The 16,365-nt window shown below is 56.9% G+C and overlaps 2 protein-coding genes across 4 annotated transcripts; both read left to right on the top strand.

The window, feature by feature from the left end:
* The first annotated feature begins 30 nt into the window (after positions 1-30).
* Positions 31-3,313, top strand: LOC113632995 (uncharacterized). Its single transcript, XM_027130861.1, has 5 exons — positions 31-1,556; positions 1,911-2,018; positions 2,130-2,201; positions 2,508-2,565; positions 3,263-3,313. The coding sequence occupies exons 1-5, from the start codon at positions 1,033-1,035 to the stop codon at positions 3,272-3,274; spliced, it is 774 nt and encodes a 257-aa protein (XP_026986662.1). The 5' UTR covers positions 31-1,032; the 3' UTR covers positions 3,275-3,313.
* A 986-nt stretch (positions 3,314-4,299) lies between these two features.
* On the top strand, positions 4,300-16,016 carry ACAP1 (ArfGAP with coiled-coil, ankyrin repeat and PH domains 1). Of its 3 annotated transcripts, none has more exons than XM_027130841.1 (22): positions 4,300-5,138; positions 5,690-5,768; positions 8,441-8,560; positions 8,734-8,787; positions 8,872-8,930; positions 9,171-9,354; positions 9,502-9,546; positions 9,652-9,747; positions 9,860-9,934; positions 10,026-10,135; positions 11,366-11,417; positions 11,514-11,614; positions 11,945-12,068; positions 12,168-12,379; positions 13,042-13,111; positions 13,233-13,327; positions 13,444-13,616; positions 14,201-14,373; positions 14,787-14,896; positions 14,980-15,090; positions 15,449-15,498; positions 15,823-16,016. In XM_027130841.1, the coding sequence occupies exons 1-22, from the start codon at positions 5,086-5,088 to the stop codon at positions 15,921-15,923; spliced, it is 2,247 nt and encodes a 748-aa protein (XP_026986642.1). In that variant the 5' UTR covers positions 4,300-5,085; the 3' UTR covers positions 15,924-16,016. The 3 variants fall into 3 exon arrangements, with proteins under 3 accessions (XP_026986642.1, XP_026986645.1, XP_026986643.1); XM_027130842.1 differs by having other exon boundaries at positions 4,882-5,138; positions 5,690-5,747; positions 15,823-16,007; XM_027130844.1 differs by lacking the exons at positions 11,945-12,068; positions 12,168-12,379.
* The last annotated feature ends 349 nt before the right edge of the window (positions 16,017-16,365 follow it).

Genomic DNA, 16,365 nt, shown 5'->3' on the forward strand with positions numbered 1-16,365 from the left:
AACCGCGGTGCACGGACGCCCTGAGGGAATAGGACCGGGGGGTTGGGGCCAGATATGCTTTACGGCAGTGCCGGGCAATAAAGCATCCCGGGTTAAGGAACTAAGGACTACCACGGTGGGAAGAGAAAGGACGACAGGGTCGGGCAGGTTTGCTTTACGACACGGGCGAGGTGACGGAGTGGCTTCAGAGGGGTGAAGACGGGCCGGGAGCTTTTGCGACAGTGGGAGAAACGACTGCCGCAGGCATCTTTACGACGCGACGGGGGGGAGTTGGTGCCCAAACACTTTCAGCTTTGCGACAGCTGCACCGAAGACCCCGCCTTCGTCGAAGCAGGCAACACCTTGAAGTATTCGCTTTACGGCAAGGGGAGGGGGGAGCTTTCCTTCTCTCTGCTCGTTTCGAAGCGGTGTGAGCGAGCTCTGAGTTCCCAGAGCAGGGAACTGGTAGCTTTGTAAATGAAAATATCTGCCCTCCCTACCACTGAGACCGGTTATGTCTTTATAGAGTGTCGCAGTCCCTCCACTTTGTATCACAACTCTCCGCAGAGGCAGAGCGGCCCGGCTTTGGGGGGAAAAAAAGCTCGCGGATGTTTCTAGTCAAGCCTATCTTGAGGTTTTAAAGCCACGAATAAAGAATGCAAAGGAACCCCGGCAGGAAGTTTCAAGCAACGGCGCTGACATTCCCCAAAGATTCCCCCAGAGCTGTCAACAAACCCCCAGCACAACTCACTCGACGCTCACGCTAAGCTTGGAGGACTGTGACGTCACAATTAGGCTTCACGCCCCACGGCCAGGACCCCTGACTACGATTGGATAATTCGGATGAGGGCAGCGATGGGGAGAAAGGCGGGAACAAATCCCAGAGACAAAGAAAAGTCTTAGGGTGGGACAGGAGAGGAGGGGCGAGCGGAGAGGCTCCCAGCCCGAGGTCCCTATACAGTTTTTCCGCCCCCCGCGGCTCCAGGGAGCAGTGGGGGAGGGGACCCAGGCCTAGCCCAAGCGTCCCCCGCCCGCCGCGGTGGGGGCAGGGCTATGTGGTGCAGGGAGCCGGGGCGGGGTAGCTTAGCGTGGCCCCTTAGTGGTGCCACGGAGAAGCAGGAATCTCTGGGGGCTACTAGCGGCCTCGACGGAGAATCTCCTGGAGGGCCAACCAGGGGAGTGCCCGGAGGCATCGGAGGAGTCGAGGCAGGCGCCGGGCTGCCCTGCGGAGTAGCCATGTTTCACGGTTCTGGGCCCCCCATACACTCCGGGGGAACCGTCATTGGCAGTCCTGGTTCTAGCCAGCCCTCCGGAGGGACAGCAGTCTTCGATTCCGGCCTCAACCGGCATCCCGGGTCCGGTACACACCCTGGCGGGCTTAATCCCCCCTTCCCTGGAACCAGTGTATGCGGGACGTCCAACCTGGGGTCCGGGGGGCCTGGGGTGTACTACTCGGGATACATTCCGCACTCCGGGTCAACTTGCATGCACTCCGACAAACCCTGTGAGGACCGGCCCCGGAGCATACTAAAAAACAGAAGCTCCACCGTGATGCACAAATCCCCCAGGGCGGAGAGGTAAGGAACCCGGGAGGAAGGGATTCCAGACACTAGAGGAGGCGGAGTCAGGGGAGAAGAGGCGGAGTGCCAAGAACTAAAAGTGAGAGTAGGTGAGGGTAATTGGGTAGGAAATCTGAGGTTCCTAGCCTTTGAGAGAGTAGCAGGTACCGAATAAGAAGTCAGCATGTACCCTAACTACATCGTACGTGATTGTCATCAGGTGTGACCCCATCCCCAGCCTCCTACACCTCTGGAACTACAAGGGGGTGCAAGCAACAGTTTTTGAATGACTGTGAGAATGAGAGAGGGCTGTGAGGAGGAGGGCACTAGAAGGTTTCCTCCCCCTTTTCTGTGTCCTTCCCTCACCCGAAGGAAAAAGTGTCAGCGCTGGGATGAAATGAATATTCTGGCGACCTACCACCCTGCTGACAAGGACTATGGATTTATGAAGGTGGATGAGCCCCGCACTCCCAACCACAGGTGCTGAGCCCTCAGCCCTAGTCCTTCAGCCCAGACTCTCTTCCCTACTCAAAGGAGTGGGGGACTGCCTGCTATCCCCTTCTGAGGCACTGCTTCCTCCCTCCTGTGCAGGCTGCAGGACAGCGACGAAGACCTGCTCGCGGGGACCTCTCACACAATGACTCCTGAGGAGCTAGCAGAGAGGTGAGAGTCCGCCTGCCGATGCAGGGGACACGGGTTCGTGCCCCGGTCCGGGAGGATCCCACATGCTGCGGAGCGGCTGGGCCCGTGAGCCATGGCCGCTGAGCCTGCACGTCCGGAGCCTGTGCTCCGCAACGGGAGAGGCCACAACAGTGAGAGGCCCACGTACCGCAAGAAACAAAAACAAAGTGGGGGAGTCAGCCAGCTTGGCCCCATCTACCACCTGCTCCCATTGTTCTCTCCCTTCCGTGCCCCCAACTGGCTTCCCTCCCCTTCAGGTTTGCAACAATGGACAATTTCTGCCCCAAGGTCTTCCTGTACAGTGATAACAGAAGCTCAGGGTCTTCAGACAACTTTTCCAAGACACGTAAGATGTGGGGTGGGGATTGAGTGGAAAGTGGGTGGCGTGAGCCTTCAGCGAGAGCCTGGCAGGAAAGCCAAGCTCTGACGCTGGCCCACAGAATCCAGTGATTTTGAAAAGCGCCGCAAGGCACACTACAATGAAGGAAAGTTCCTCAAGCCTCCGAAAAAGCTGCCCTTGGATAATAACAAGAACAGCAGTGTGGGCAGTGTCAGTATGAGCAATGGCAGTCGAGGTGTGATGCTGGCCTCAGAGCCCAGGCCTGTGGAGAGAGGCGGGGCAAGAGGACTGACCAGAGGAGTCAAAGATGAGCTTGGCCTGGTGGCCAGGAACCACATCCTAGAAGTCAAAGGTTAGCTATGGTGGGGCCCCAGGGACCCAAGGTAATTGTAGTCCAGAACCTTCTCCACCATAGCCTGTCTTCCTCAGGGCCCTGCTGGCTGACAGGGAGGTCATGCTGGAAGGTGACCCCAGGGAAGACAGAGGGCAGCTGGAATGGGGTCTTCATCAGGATAGCCCCCAAGGAAAGCTGGCTGGGAAGGAGGAACAGAAAGCCCAAGCGAACCGTGGCCGGTGGAAAAGTCACTGACATTTTTCTAAAAACGGGGGGTGGGGGGTGATAGAAGTGAGATGAGAACCTGGGGCTTGAGCTTCTCCCCGGGGCTTGGGGGTCACAGTGGAGCTGGTGGCCTGTATTCCCTAGGTGGCCACATGACTCAGATTGATTTGGGTGACTCCTCAGCTTCCCCTGCCTTAAGAAATCAGTCCCCAGCTTCATCCACCACCGTCGTGTTGGAGAAGGAAATTGATCTGCGACGCAAGGAGTATTGTAGCAAACGAAGATATCTGAGGTGCTCTCCCCACCCTGAACTTGAGGAGGACACAGAAGATGAGCAGCAGACCAGTGAGAGCTGGGCTGGGTCAGCCTGGGAGCGGGGCGGTGGCCGAGAACCAACAGACTGATGGGTGCCCCAACCCTGATCCTGTGATGCTTCCAGGCTCCACAAGCTTGAATTGCGTGATTGAGAATCCCATAAGCACTGAGGTCCGTCTGCTGGACCACACTGGAAGCCCCTCGCAGGATTACAAGGCCACCGAGAGTTCCCTGAAGGTGACAATGATGTCATCGAAGCCTGGTGAGGGCACCAGGCCACTATCTCACCAGGCCTGGCTCTTGGCAAGCTCCCATCCCCCCAACCCCCATTCCCCTCAGGCCAGTAGGTCAGCAGCAGGTGATGAGAGAGGCCCTCAACATCATTGTGTGCAACGTGGATTGTATGGAGGGACCCAGGGAGGCGCAGAGGGATCAGGACCTCCTGCCAGCTTAGCACCACCGCTGCCCCTATGCCTCCTTCCTGATTCCTCTCTGCCACCTACCCTGCTCCAGGTACTGCCCCCTCCTCCAAAGACAGTGGGTCCCGAGCAATGTCTGGCTGGTGTCAGTGGCTGGTATCCAAGGGGCTGAACTGGCAAAGCACCGAAGGCTCAGAGAGGGAACCTGGAAGCCACCCAAACTCCTCAAACCAAAACCAGCACAGATGTGAGCCTGAGCAGGGGCAAGGGGCTGGCCAGAGAGGGAGAGGGGCTGAGTGGGTAGGTTCTAGGGAGTCAGGGGGTCACATGGGCCAGATCTTTTGCCTGCTGCAAGAAAGCCACTAACCCAGTCCCTCCTCTCTCCAGATGAAACCCTTCAGCTCCAGTGGACTCAGGAGGAGGAAACCAGACGATGGAAACTGTAGCCAGCTGGGGATGGGGTGGGGGCCAACCTGTCCCCGCCTTCACACCCTTGGTAGGGGTAGACAATAAAGAGGAGAAAAGCAGGAGTCTGGGTATTGGGGGTCCAGGCTGGGCCTGAGCTGTCATTGAGGAGTGGGGGGCAGAAAGGGAAGTTCACACACAGGAAACCACAGGCAAGCAGAGCAGAGAAGAAAGCTTGGAGTGGTCTGGGGGACTGGACTCAACAGGCCCCCAGGAGTCCAAGAAGACCCCACTGCAGCCGTCTGACAATGATTGGTGTGATTCAGTCAGCCACACACCAGTATCACCTTTAATTCTTACACACCCTGGACGTAGGAATTATCATGCCCATCTTTCAGATGAGGAAACTGAGGAATCAGAGAGCTTTGCCCAGGGTCACGCAATCAGGATTTGAACCTGTATGTCTCAGGCCCCCACAACTCAACCACTGAAGGAGACTGAAGCAGAGACCAGGGTCCCGGTAGGAAGGTGACTGCAGATAGGCTCTGAGGGCGGGGCTGTGGCTTCTCTGATCTCAGGGCCTTTCTCCACCGCCCAGGCCCCGCCTCTACCCCTCCCAGCGTTGCCTGGAAGTGTGGGGTGAGAGCTCCTCTTAGGACACCCCTTCCACTTAGGGAAAGAATCGCGCCCCCCAGGCTCTACCCAGGAGAGGATCCTCTCCTTCTTCCTCATCAGCACTCCACCTCCCCCCGGGGCAGGGAGTACCGACACCTGCATCCCCACCCTCCAGGCCCCAGGGCCCACTGGCCCCGGAGCAGTCAAGCTGAGATGACGGTCAAGCTAGATTTTGAGGAGTGCCTTAAGGACTCACCCCGCTTCCGGTAAGTGTGCACAGGTCTCCAGGGGCGGGGGAGGGGGGCAGGCAGAGGCAGGGAGGTCCAATACCCCCTAATACACACGCACACCTTCCCCAAGTCGGAGGATGTCTTTCCAGGGAGTAAGTCTCAAAGGGACAAGAACCAGCTTATGGGCCAAAGCAGTACCTCTGCTATCGAATCTCGTGCTCTGATGCTCGCCACCCACTGCATGTGTGAAGGGGGCCCCTCCAGCCTCTCTCACTCCCAGAGCTGGCATTCCCTCCTCCCTCTCTCTGGACCCCTGCCCCTCCCCCAGCACCTGCACTGGGCGGTTAGCAACTTCCTGCCCTCGCCACATCCACCCTCTTTCTACCCTTCCTGCTCTGGCCTGGGCTGTAGTAGCTCCCACAGTGTGCAGAGTGAGCGAGCCAGAGAGGGTGGGTGGGCAGTTCTTAACCCATCAGCCTTTTCCGTCTGTACCCTTCACCCCCTAACCCCGACCCCCGGCCCTGCCGAGGTGGACAGACCAGATGGACCCAAGCTCTGTTCCTGTGACCCCATCCCTCCTTTCCCAGAGCCTCTATCGAGCTGGTGGAAGCCGAAGTGTCGGAATTGGAGACCCGGCTGGAAAAGGTGATCCTGACGTGGAGAGAGGTGACCCGGGGTGGGATTAAGATGAGAGGGGTGAGGCCAGGGAGAAAACTAGAGACCAAGAGTGAGTTCCGGGGATTACTGAATGCTAACCAGGTGGGGTAGATGTTTGGGGCTACAGAGGAGCCAAAAAGTGGTTCTGTGCCCTGAAGGGGCTCAGAGTCTTGGAAAACAAGAGCACCTGTGGGCTTACTTGGTCGGTTCTTGAGACCTGCATTATGCGAGCCGTGGGCGCCTCAGGGAGAAGCAGGCTGTTTCTGCCCTCAGGGGGCTCACAGACTAGCCATGGAAAACAAACGAGTAAAACACCTGAACACACACAGTAAGGCCTTCCTAGATATTCTTTATAAAAACGGCACACTCCCACCTCCCTTATTTGGCTTTTTTTTTCTTTACAGCCTTTATCTCAATCTGACACCTTTTATGTTTACTCGCGGTATTAGTTTTCTATTATTGTGTAACAAGTTATTACAAACTCGGTGACTTAAAACAACGCACAGGTGTTATCATAGGTTTTGTGGGTCAGGAGTCGAGCACAGCTTGACTGTGCTCCGCTCAGGGTCTCACAGGCCGCAGCCGAGGTGTTGACAGAGGCTGTAGCCTCATCCGTAGCTGAGGGTTTTCTTCTGAGCTCATGTGATTGTTGGCAGAATTCAGGTCCTTGCTGTTGCCGGATGGAGGCGCTCATCTCCTAGAGGCCACCCACAGTTCCCTGCCACCGGGCCCTGTCCGTAGGCGGTTTACTTCATAGCAGCCTGCTTCTTCGGTGCCAGCAGCAGTCTCTCTTGCATGTGCTGGCAAGATGGCATCAGTTTACGTCAGAATGTGACCACAGCAGTGAATCTGTCACCTTTGTCATTTGGGGGTGTCATCCCATCGCCCTTGCCATATCGTATTCTACTGATTAGAAGCAAATCACAGGTCTCACTCACCCACACTCAGGGGTGAGGATTATGCAAGGGTGGGATCATCAGGGGTCACCTTAGCCTGTGTCTGTCAGGCTTGCCAATTTTTTTTCTTGTCTACTCTTCCCCACTGGAATGGAAGTGTCATGAGGAACTTTTCCATTTTGTTTTTGCTCAATCCCCAGTGCCTATACCATGTCCTGAAAGTTAGTAGGTGACCAAATAATATATGCATTTTTTAATTGACGTGTAGTTGATTTACAGTGTTGTGTTAGTTTCTGCTGTACAGCAAAGTGATTCAGTTTACCTATGAATATATACATATATTTTTAAGTTAAACTTTGTATTTTTAGTTAATTGCAGAGTCACAAGAAGTTGCAAAAATAGTACAGAGAGATCCCACATACCTATCTCCCAACTTCCCCCAATGACAGCATCTTCCATAACTGTAGTATACTCCCATACCAGGAAATTGCTGTTGGCATGATACAATGAACTGTCTAAAGACTTTACTTGGGTTTTACCTGTTTTGCATATACTCTTAAAAAAAAAATCTTTGTGTATAATTCAATGGCACTTTATCACACGTATAGATCTGCCGACGCAGGGGACACGGGTTCGTGCCCCGGTCCGGCAAGATCCCACATGCCGCGGAGAGGCTGGGCCCGTGAGCCATGGCTGCTGAGCCTGCGCATCCGGAGCCTGTGCTCCGCAACGGGAGAGGCCACGGCAGTGAGAGGCCCGCGTACCGCAAAAAAAAAAAAAAAAAACAAAAAAAAGAACAAAACTCTTATCGCCACAAAGGAACTCTTTTGTGCCATTCTTTGTAATGATAACCCCCCTCCCCAGCCCCTTCCTCATCCATGACAACCACTCATCTGTTTTCTCTCTCTAGGCTTCTGTCCTTTCTAGATTGTTATCTAGGTAGAATCATATAGTATGTGACCGTTCAAGATTGGCCTGGCCTTTTTGTTCCTCTCAGAATAATGTCTCTGAAGTTTATTCAAGTTGTGGCATATCAGTAGTGATGAGCAGTTCATTAATAGTTCACAGATGAATAGCTCATCCCTTTTGCCTTGCTGCCCCATGCTGTTGTATGGATGTACCAGTGTGTCACTAGTTCAGTCTTATGAAAGTTCCTTATTCGGGTATTTGGGAAGGAAGGTGAGGTGGTTAAGGAAAAGGCTGGACACCTTGCTCTCCCAGAGATCCTCCTCTGGCCGGTCACTTGTCCCTTTGTTTATCAAGCCTCCTTGTTTGTAATTAGGGCCAGACAGAATGGGCCCTAGGAGCACCATCTTTGCCCTGACCCTTGGGCCTAGCTGATGGATTAATATTTATGAGGGAATGTTTGCTAAGCACGGAATGGAAAACTGTAGACAGTAAATACTATAGAATTTAATACCAACCAGATAGAACATTCATCCTGGGTGTCAGATACAGCGTGAGGATGGCATTTCTGGGGAACTCTGGATCCAAGCAGACGGAGCAGGGCAGGAGAGACGTTTTGGAGGTGAAGCTGACACTGGCTTCGGTGACAGGCTGGGAGGAATTTTGTTCCAGGCATGGAGTAGTGGGAGCAAAGAAACAGAGATGAGAAAGCACCACGTGTGTGTTAGAAACTGGTCTGGGCCACAGAGGAGTGTAGGTGAGGAGGGGCAGGGAGGGGCACAGCCCTGGGAAAGGGGAGAGGAAGTAGGACAGGAGCGGGGGTGGCACTGGGTATTGGTGGCGCGTGGCACGACTCCCCGTTGCTCTGTTGCTTCCTAGCTCCTCAAGCTGGGTAATGGCCTCCTGGAAAGTGGGCGCCACTACCTTGCCGCCAGCCGGGCCTTCATCGTTGGCATTTGTGACCTGGCCCACCTGGGTCCACCAGAGCCCATGATGGCGGTATGTGGAGGGTCCAAACCAGGCTGGGGTGGGGTCTGGGATGTGGAGAGATCCTGTGGAAGGGGAGGGTTGGTCTGGGGTCTGCGGGTGCCAGGCCAGAGCAGGCTGGGTCTAGGGATGGGAGGGCCCTACCGCCCATGCCTGATACTCTCTCTGTGCCTCTTCTTGCCTAGGAGTGTCTGGACAAATTCACTCAGAGCCTGAGCCACAAGCTGGACAGCCATGCAGTAAGTGGGGGTAGGTAGGGCTGGTGAGGGGAGCAAGGGCGTCTGTGGTCCTGACCGCCACCTGCCAATTTCTGCTTCCCTCAGGAGCTTCTAGATGCCACCCAGCACACACTGCAGCAGCAAATCCAAACTCTGGTCAAGGAGTGAGTTAGGAGGGAAACCAATCCTCCAGCCCTCTTCCCGTTGCCGCAGGGGCCTCCCTGAATGAAGGAGTTGTGAGATTGGGGGCTTCTGGTGCCTTATTGTTAGCCCCCATCCCAAGGATCCCCTTGGAGTTCTGACCGTCCATAGGCTAGCTGCAAGGCTATGAGCGAATCTCAAGGACTTCTCTGCTGGGGGCAGGAGGGTGTATCGGTGATTTTCTGTTATCCCCACACCCCCAGAGGTCTCCGGGGCTTCCGAGAGGCTCGCCGGGATTTCTGGCGGGGGGCTGAGAGCCTGGAGGCTGCTCTGACCCACAACGCAGAGGTCCCCAGGCGCCGGGCCCAGGAGGCAGAAGAGGCCGGAGCTGCTCTGAAGGTTGCTCGAGCCGGGTACCGGGGACGGGCCCTGGATTATGCCCTGCAGGTGCCTGCCCCAACCTGCCTTCTTGGGGTGCCAGGACCCCAGTCACCTCGAGGCTGGAGAGTCACTGGTGTGCAGTGGGGGGTTGGGGGGTGGGTGGGTCATGCGTCTGTGTTTTCAAGGCTGATCTGAGGTCTTTTGGGTTCTCAGATCAATGTGATTGAGGACAAGAGGAAGTTTGACATCATGGAGTTTGTGAGTTGCCGTGGGCGCGAGGGCAGGGAGGGGAGGAGCCTGCTGATGGGAGCAGGAGGGAGAGGAAAAGAGAGGGGTCTGCCCCCTACCCACCTTGTCCCCCAGGTGCTGCGTCTGGTGGAGGCCCAGGCCACCCATTTCCAGCAGGGCCACGAGGAGCTGAGCCAGCTGGCCCAGTATCGCAAGGAGCTGGGTGGCCAGGTAGAGACCCAGGGCACAGGCAGGTGGAAGAGGGAGGGTAGGGGCTCTGAGATGACTCTCCTGGCCTTGTTTTGGGAGGCTGGGCCATCTGAGATGCCCCTCCTGTGCTCAGTTACACCGGCTGGTCTTGAATTCGGCTCGAGAGAAGAGGGACATGGAGCAAAGACACGTGCTGCTGAAACAGAAGGTGAGGGCTGGGCTGCGGGCAGGAAGCAGATGGGCCTGGGGCCTTGGTCTCTGCACACTTCAGTTGCCCTTTGACCCTTTTGTGCCCCCAGGAGCTGGGTAGGGAAGAGCCAGAGCCAAGCCTAAAGGAGGGGCCTGGTGGCCTGGTCATGGAAGGGCACCTCTTCAAACGGGCCAGCAATGCATTTAAAACCTGGAGCAGGTGAGGAGCAGACACCCCAATCGGCCAAACCCATCAGGTTAAATTTTTTTGAGTGTGCTAACTACAGCCAGGAAAAACAGACAAACCCCCTGCCTTCAGAGAGTTTACATTCCGTCAGCAAAGACAGACAAGAACGTAATAATTAAGTAAATTATCTCTTAGAAGGTAAGAGTACCATAGGTGAAAAATAATAGAGCAAGCAATGTGGAGAGCTGGGGAGGAGTTGCAATTTTAAATAGGGTGGGCAGGGAGTTCCCTGGTGGCCTAGTGGTTAGGATTCCGGGCGTTTGCTGCCGTGGCCCGGGTTCAGTCGCTGGGCAGGGAACTGAGAATCCCGCAAGCTCTGTGGCCAAAAAATAATAATAATGATAAAAATAAATAAATAGGGTGGTCAGCAAAGGCCTCATGAAAAGATGACTTCTGAGTGAAGACGGGAAGGATATCTGGGAGAAAATGTTCTAGGCAGAAGGAGGAGCAAGCACCAAGGCCCTGAGGAACCTGGAAGGTTTGAGGAACAGAGAGGAGGCCCAGGGTATGGACAGAGGGAGGGAAGAGGAAGTGGTAGGAGATGCAGGTGGAGCTAATGAGGACGTGAATCACGACAGGGCCTTGTTGGCTCTACTCTGAGGGAAGTGGGGAGCCATCGCAGGGTGCGGAGCAGGGTGGTGATCTGCTCTGACTCGACCCCTTCCCCTTCCAGGGCCACTGCCAGCCCATATGGGCTCTTTGCGCAAATTAGAAGAGAGAGCCCCTTCTCCAAGCTACTTTTTTTTTTTAATTTTAATTTTAAATTAAAAATTTGGGGGGGCCACACTTCATGGCTTGCAGGATCTTGGTTCCCTGACTGGGGATCGAACCCGGGTCCTCGGCAGTGAAAGTGCAGAGTCCTAACCACTGGACTGCCAGGGAATTCTCTCCAAGATACTTCTACTTGCCAAAACATTGTAGCAATAGATTTATTAGACAATGCATTTTACTGCCATCTGCTGGAAAGTTGTCTTCATAAATGTTATCAAATCTGGGGTACTCGGGATGTGAATAGCACCCCTTAGATGTCCCTGGCTGCACCTCTGTCACCCTCCTCTGGAACATCTCATGGGATGGGCAGCCCGGTCTCTCTCCTCTCAGCAAGATCCTTATGGGACTAAGAGCACAGCCTCTCTCCTGTCTGTGTCCCGAGCCGCATTCCAATGCCGCCCATGTCATTAACCCTACTTCTGCCTCTTCCAGACGCTGGTTTACTATTCAGAGCAACCAACTGGTTTATCAGAAGAAGCACAAGGTGAGTAGGCCCAGGTCCTGGGTGCCCGGGCCCAGGAGGACTCAGCCCTGCTGTGGCTGCCTGGACGCCTGCCCCCCGATCTCCTTTCCCTGTCAGGACCCTGTGACTGTGGTGGTGGATGACCTTCGTCTCTGCACAGTGAAGCTCTGTCCTGACTCAGAAAGGCGGTTCTGCTTTGAGGTGGTGTCCCCCAGCAAGTGAGTGCAGTGCCCAGGGGTGACACCCGTATATCTCAGTTTTACCAACTGGAAAGGCAGGGCCAATCACAAAGGCATCCCTGGAGCAGGATCTTGGAGTCCCCTGATGCAGCGCCAGGCATTAGCCCTTTGGTGGCTCAATTGAGGGGCAGGCTAGGGGAGGGTCTAGGGTGAAGGGGGATATCTGGAAGGATATTACCAACTAGTGCAGAGGTATTTCAATATGAGTGGTACCTGCTGAATACTAGCTGAATGTCAGCCTGCCTGTCCTGCCACTCGGCTCCCCAGGCCTCAGACCCCTCCCTGCCCTCCGGCTGCCCCCCTGCCCAGGTCCTGCCTCCTGCAGGCTGACTCAGAGCGCCTCCTGCAGCTGTGGGTCAGTGCTGTGCAGAGCAGCATCGCTACGGCCTTCAGCCAGGCTCGACTTGATGACAGCCCCCGGGGTCCAGGCCAGGTACCTTAACATGGGGGTGCAGGGCCAGACTGCCCAGGGAGATGGGACATCGCTTCCCCTAGACCTCAGAGCCACTCTTTCTTCCCCTGTCTCCCCCAGGGCTCAGGACACCTGGCCATGGGCTCCGCCGCCACCCTGGGCTCTGGCGGGATGAGCAGGGGAAGGGATTCTGGTGGAGTCGGGCATGTGGCAGCCCAGGTGCAGAGCGTGGACGGCAACGCCCAGTGCTGTGACTGCCGGGAGCCGGCCCCTGAGTGGGCCAGCATCAACCTGGGCGTCACCCTCTGCATTCAGTGCTCCGGCATTCACAGGTCACTCCCCAAGGTCCCAAGCGCGGGCTCCTGCTCTTTCTGGCAGCAGTGGAGTGGGATGGAGGCAAGCTGGAGCCCAGCACAGGGGCTCCTCCCTCCCTTCCCGCCCTGCCTGGGCTTCCTCTCAGATTCTGTCTGTCGCTGGGCACAGGCCTGGGCCAATCCTATGGGGCACAGGGTGGACCCAGGTGGGCCCAGCCCCTCAGTGTCCTGGTCTGGCCTGGGTAGGGGGACACCCAGGGGGGTTGAGTGGCTTGACTGGATGAGGTGCGGGGTCAGGGCTGCTGAGGGCGGGGGAGCTGACGAAAAGCAGAGAGAGGTGTCAGATGTCGTGAGGCCTTAGCAAGTCTATGCGTCCCATCATTCTGGTGGAAGCGGGGAGGGGAAATGGCGTGGAAAGAGTTGTCCCGGCCAGAGTGCGTGGAGAGAGGGGAGGTGGCTGGAGAGGATGAGAAGAAGAGAGAAGAAGGAATGGTGAACAGGCGGGATCCTGCCAGATACAGGTCAAGGCTGCACGGCCCTGGCTGCCCTGCTGCCTCCTGGCCCAGTGCCTCTGCACGGGACCCCCACGCTGGACCTTGCCCCCAAGTCTTTCCAGGAGCAGCAGCACCTCCCCCGGCTGCTTCCCCCACAGAGGGCCTGACCTCCCCTCTGCCCTCCAGGAGCCTTGGAGTTCATTTCTCCAAAGTCCGGTCCCTGACCCTTGACTCATGGGAGCCGGAACTCGTGAAGGTGACTTGGGGTGCTGTGAGAGTGTGGGGTGCGGTGAGGGCAGGGCTGCAGAGCCCTGAGGGCTCAGACACTCACCTGCACCCTACCCGTCTGTCTCTGCCTCTGCCTGGGCCGCCTGAAGCTCATGTGTGAGCTGGGGAATGTCGTCATGAATCAGATCTATGAGGCCCGTGTGGAGGCCATGGCCGTGAAGAAGCCAGGGCCCAGCTGCTCCCGGTGAGGCTGGGGTGGAGGGACTGGGGCTGCCCTCCTTATGGGCAGGGAGGGAGGAGAGCCTGGGATGGGAGGAGGGAAGACTGTCGCCTTCTTCTCCCACAACCCTCCCCCACCAGGCAAGAGAAGGAGGCCTGGATTCACGCCAAATACGTGGAGAAGAAGTTCCTGACCAAGCTTCCCGAGGTTCGTGGGCGAAGAGGTGGCCGGGGGCCCCCGAGGGGGCAGCCTCCTGTGCCCCCAAAGCCGGGCACCATCAGGCCCCAGCCTGGGAGCTTCAGACCCAAGCCAGGTATAGGGTTGGCTGGGCATTTGTTGAGCGCCTGCCGTGTGCTCAGCATGGTGCCAAGCCCGGTGGGGAGGCACAGAGTCTGGGGCCCACGTCTTCCCCTCGAGCCTGTTATGGGGGGCCACAGCCCACTGGCACTGGTTTTTCGAGGCAAGAGTTTCGGGGATTACGGTGAAAGATGGGAAGGACCGTGGGGCTGGGAGGAAGCCAGGAGGGCTATGTGAGGGTGTCACCAGCATGAGAAAAGTCGGGAGAATGAGTTAGGGTTTCCAGAGGCCTGTGGAGGAGGGTGTGAGTTTGGCTGGAACCGAGGGAGCCAAGAGAGCTGAGGCTGACCGTCACCATGTCAGCTCACCCCTGACATCCCAGCCAGTCAGGGTGGTTGGACAGGAAGAGGTGAACACTGCCATCTATCCCATATGCCCTAGGGGACCTACCCACACCCACTCACACCCACCATCACCTCCCACCACAATCCCCAGTCTTGAAGGCCTCCCCACAGTTGAGAAATGAACTATCCCATTACAGCATCGGGGGACTGTGCTGAGGGTTTTCTTCCCAGATTCACAGCTGGTTCCCCCTAACAGAGCCACCCTCTGAGGACCTGGGCAGCCTGCACCCTGGGGCCCTGCTCTTTCGAGCTGCTGGGCATCCTCCATCCCTTCCCACCATGGCTGATGCCCTCGCCCATGGAGCCGATGTCAACTGGGTCCACGGGGGTCAGGAGAATGCCACACCGCTGATCCAGGCCACAGCTGCTGTGAGAGTCTTGCCGACCTCCCCACCCCACCCCACCCTTAGGCTCCTCCTCTCCTCCCCTACTCCAGACTTTGGTCCCAGCTCTTAGCCTCTCCCACCTCATAGGGAGTGATAACCAATAGAGCCTGGTTGCTAAGAGTGTGAGATTTGGAGGCAGACAAACTTGGGTTTGAACCCAGACCCTCACCACTTACAATTATGAACCTTCGTGTACCTCAGTTTCCTCATCTGTAAAATAGGGATAACATACCTCATTAGGTTGTACTATGGATTTAATGTATGAATACATGTAAAGAGCCGGAGCAGAGCCTGCCATCCCATACCCACCCTCGGAACTGACCCCACTCTAAAATATCTTTAAATTTGCCTCAAAAGATGCCACCCTTTATCCCCATTCTCTATTTCTCCACGCAGAATTCTCTTCTGGCCTGTGAGTTCCTCCTCCAGAACGGGGCAAACGTGAACCAAGTGGACAGCCACGGCCGAGGCCCGCTCCACCACGCAACCATTCTTGGCCACACGGGGTAGGGGCGGCAGGGATAATGACCTTGAGGAGGAAGGCTCCAGACAGGGTGAGGGGCCGGCTGAACTTGGCTGTCCTGTCCAGGCTGGCCTGCCTATTCCTGAAACGGGGGGCCGATCTGGGAGCCCGAGACTCTGAAGGCAGAGACCCCCTGACCATCGCCGTGGAAACAGCCAACGCTGACATCGTCACTCTGTGAGGATGCCTGAAGAGGCGGGGCTAGCGCTTGCACTATCCACTTGGGCGGGGCTAACACCGAGACCCCTGCGTGCTAGGCGGGGCCTGGGGAGGGGAGGGGCCAGCTCCAGGACCAGACGTTGAAAGGATGCTCCAAGTGTTGACTGAGGCTTGGAGTAGGAAGGGGGGAGGGCAGGGTCCGAGGAAGGTGAGTTTATTCTGAGAGAGGCATCATTCATTAACATTGTTGTCTGGCGTCTTTAAAGCACTAGACCCTGGGGAAACAGGTGAATGAAACAGCCCAGCTCAAAGGATGGGAGTTGGGGCGGGGGGAGTGAGGAGAATGTCATTCATTCCTTAATTCCCTCCCCTTCAGGCTGCGATTGGCAAAGATGAGGGAGGTCGATGCGGCCCAGGGCCAGGCTGGTAAAGTACCCCCCACCCCCCTCTTTCCCCACACAACATTGTAACTCTGGGCTTCTGGCCGCTGGTGACCCGTCCCCAACCCCCTGTGCCCAGCTTCATTGATTAATTACATCATTTATTCAACAAATATGTATTGGGCCCATCCTACGCACCGGGTCCTTGAAACAGAGCAAAGAATAGGCGAGGGCGCCGCCCTGACGGTGCAGATGTCCCTTCCACCCACGCTGGAAGCGCGTGCTCTTACCAGGCCGGGCTGTCCCTATTGTACTCTTCCGTGCTAGGGCCCAGCCACCCGGCATCCCAGCCCTTCCTCCCTCCCCTCAGGAGACGAGACGTATCTCGATATCTTCCGCGACTTCTCCCTCATGGCGTCCGACAACCCGGAGAAGCTGAGCCGGCGTAGCCATGACCTACACACGCTTTGATCCCAGGCCTTCGAGGGCCCGCACCTCCCATCCCTGCCCTTCCCACCGCCCTCCCCTTTCTATTAAAGCCTTTGTGCTTTGCTCTTCAAAGTTCATTTATTGAGCATCCCCGTCGGGCGGGTGAGGTGTAGGACACTGAGGCTTCTGGGGTGCAGGAGCGATTGGGAGTTTGCGAACTGGAGTCACTCGAGGGGCGACTCCCGGGGAGTGAACTGGGAGCTTCGGCCTCGGCCCGAGTGCCGGGCGGCTCTGAGGCGGGGCTGGCGGGCTCAGGAGACGTGGTCAGACCCGTCAGGCCCGGCAGAGGCCGCTTGCGTGGGCTGGGTCCAGCCTTCTCTGGGGGGGATGGGGGGTGCTGGCATAGGACCGGGATGGAGAGGCTGGCTCGGGCCACCCCAGCCCGGAAGCATCCCTGGAATGCGGCAACTCAGCACCCGCCCCC

This window comes from Aethalodelphis obliquidens, unplaced genomic scaffold (assembly GCF_003676395.1).
Source record: "Aethalodelphis obliquidens isolate GAN/ISIS:26980383/991018 unplaced genomic scaffold, ASM367639v1 scaffold38, whole genome shotgun sequence".
Taxonomy (NCBI): domain Eukaryota; kingdom Metazoa; phylum Chordata; class Mammalia; order Artiodactyla; family Delphinidae; genus Aethalodelphis; species Aethalodelphis obliquidens.

Bases quoted from the DNA above. Each gene is read 5' to 3' on its own strand.
- ACAP1 (XM_027130841.1), top strand. From the start codon at position 5,086: ATGACGGTCAAGCTAGATTTTGAGGAGTGCCTTAAGGACTCACCCCGC. The intron at 8,788-8,871 runs GTAAGTGGGGGT...TGCTTCCCTCAG, and splicing joins ACAAGCTGGACAGCCATGCA to GAGCTTCTAGATGCCACCCA. The intron at 13,617-14,200 runs GTATAGGGTTGG...TCCCCCTAACAG, and splicing joins GAGCTTCAGACCCAAGCCAG to AGCCACCCTCTGAGGACCTG.
- LOC113632995 (XM_027130861.1), top strand. From the start codon at position 1,033: ATGTGGTGCAGGGAGCCGGGGCGGGGTAGCTTAGCGTGGCCCCTTAGT. The intron at 1,557-1,910 runs GTAAGGAACCCG...CCTCACCCGAAG, and splicing joins AAATCCCCCAGGGCGGAGAG to GAAAAAGTGTCAGCGCTGGG. The intron at 2,019-2,129 runs GTGCTGAGCCCT...CCTCCTGTGCAG, and splicing joins CCCCGCACTCCCAACCACAG to GCTGCAGGACAGCGACGAAG.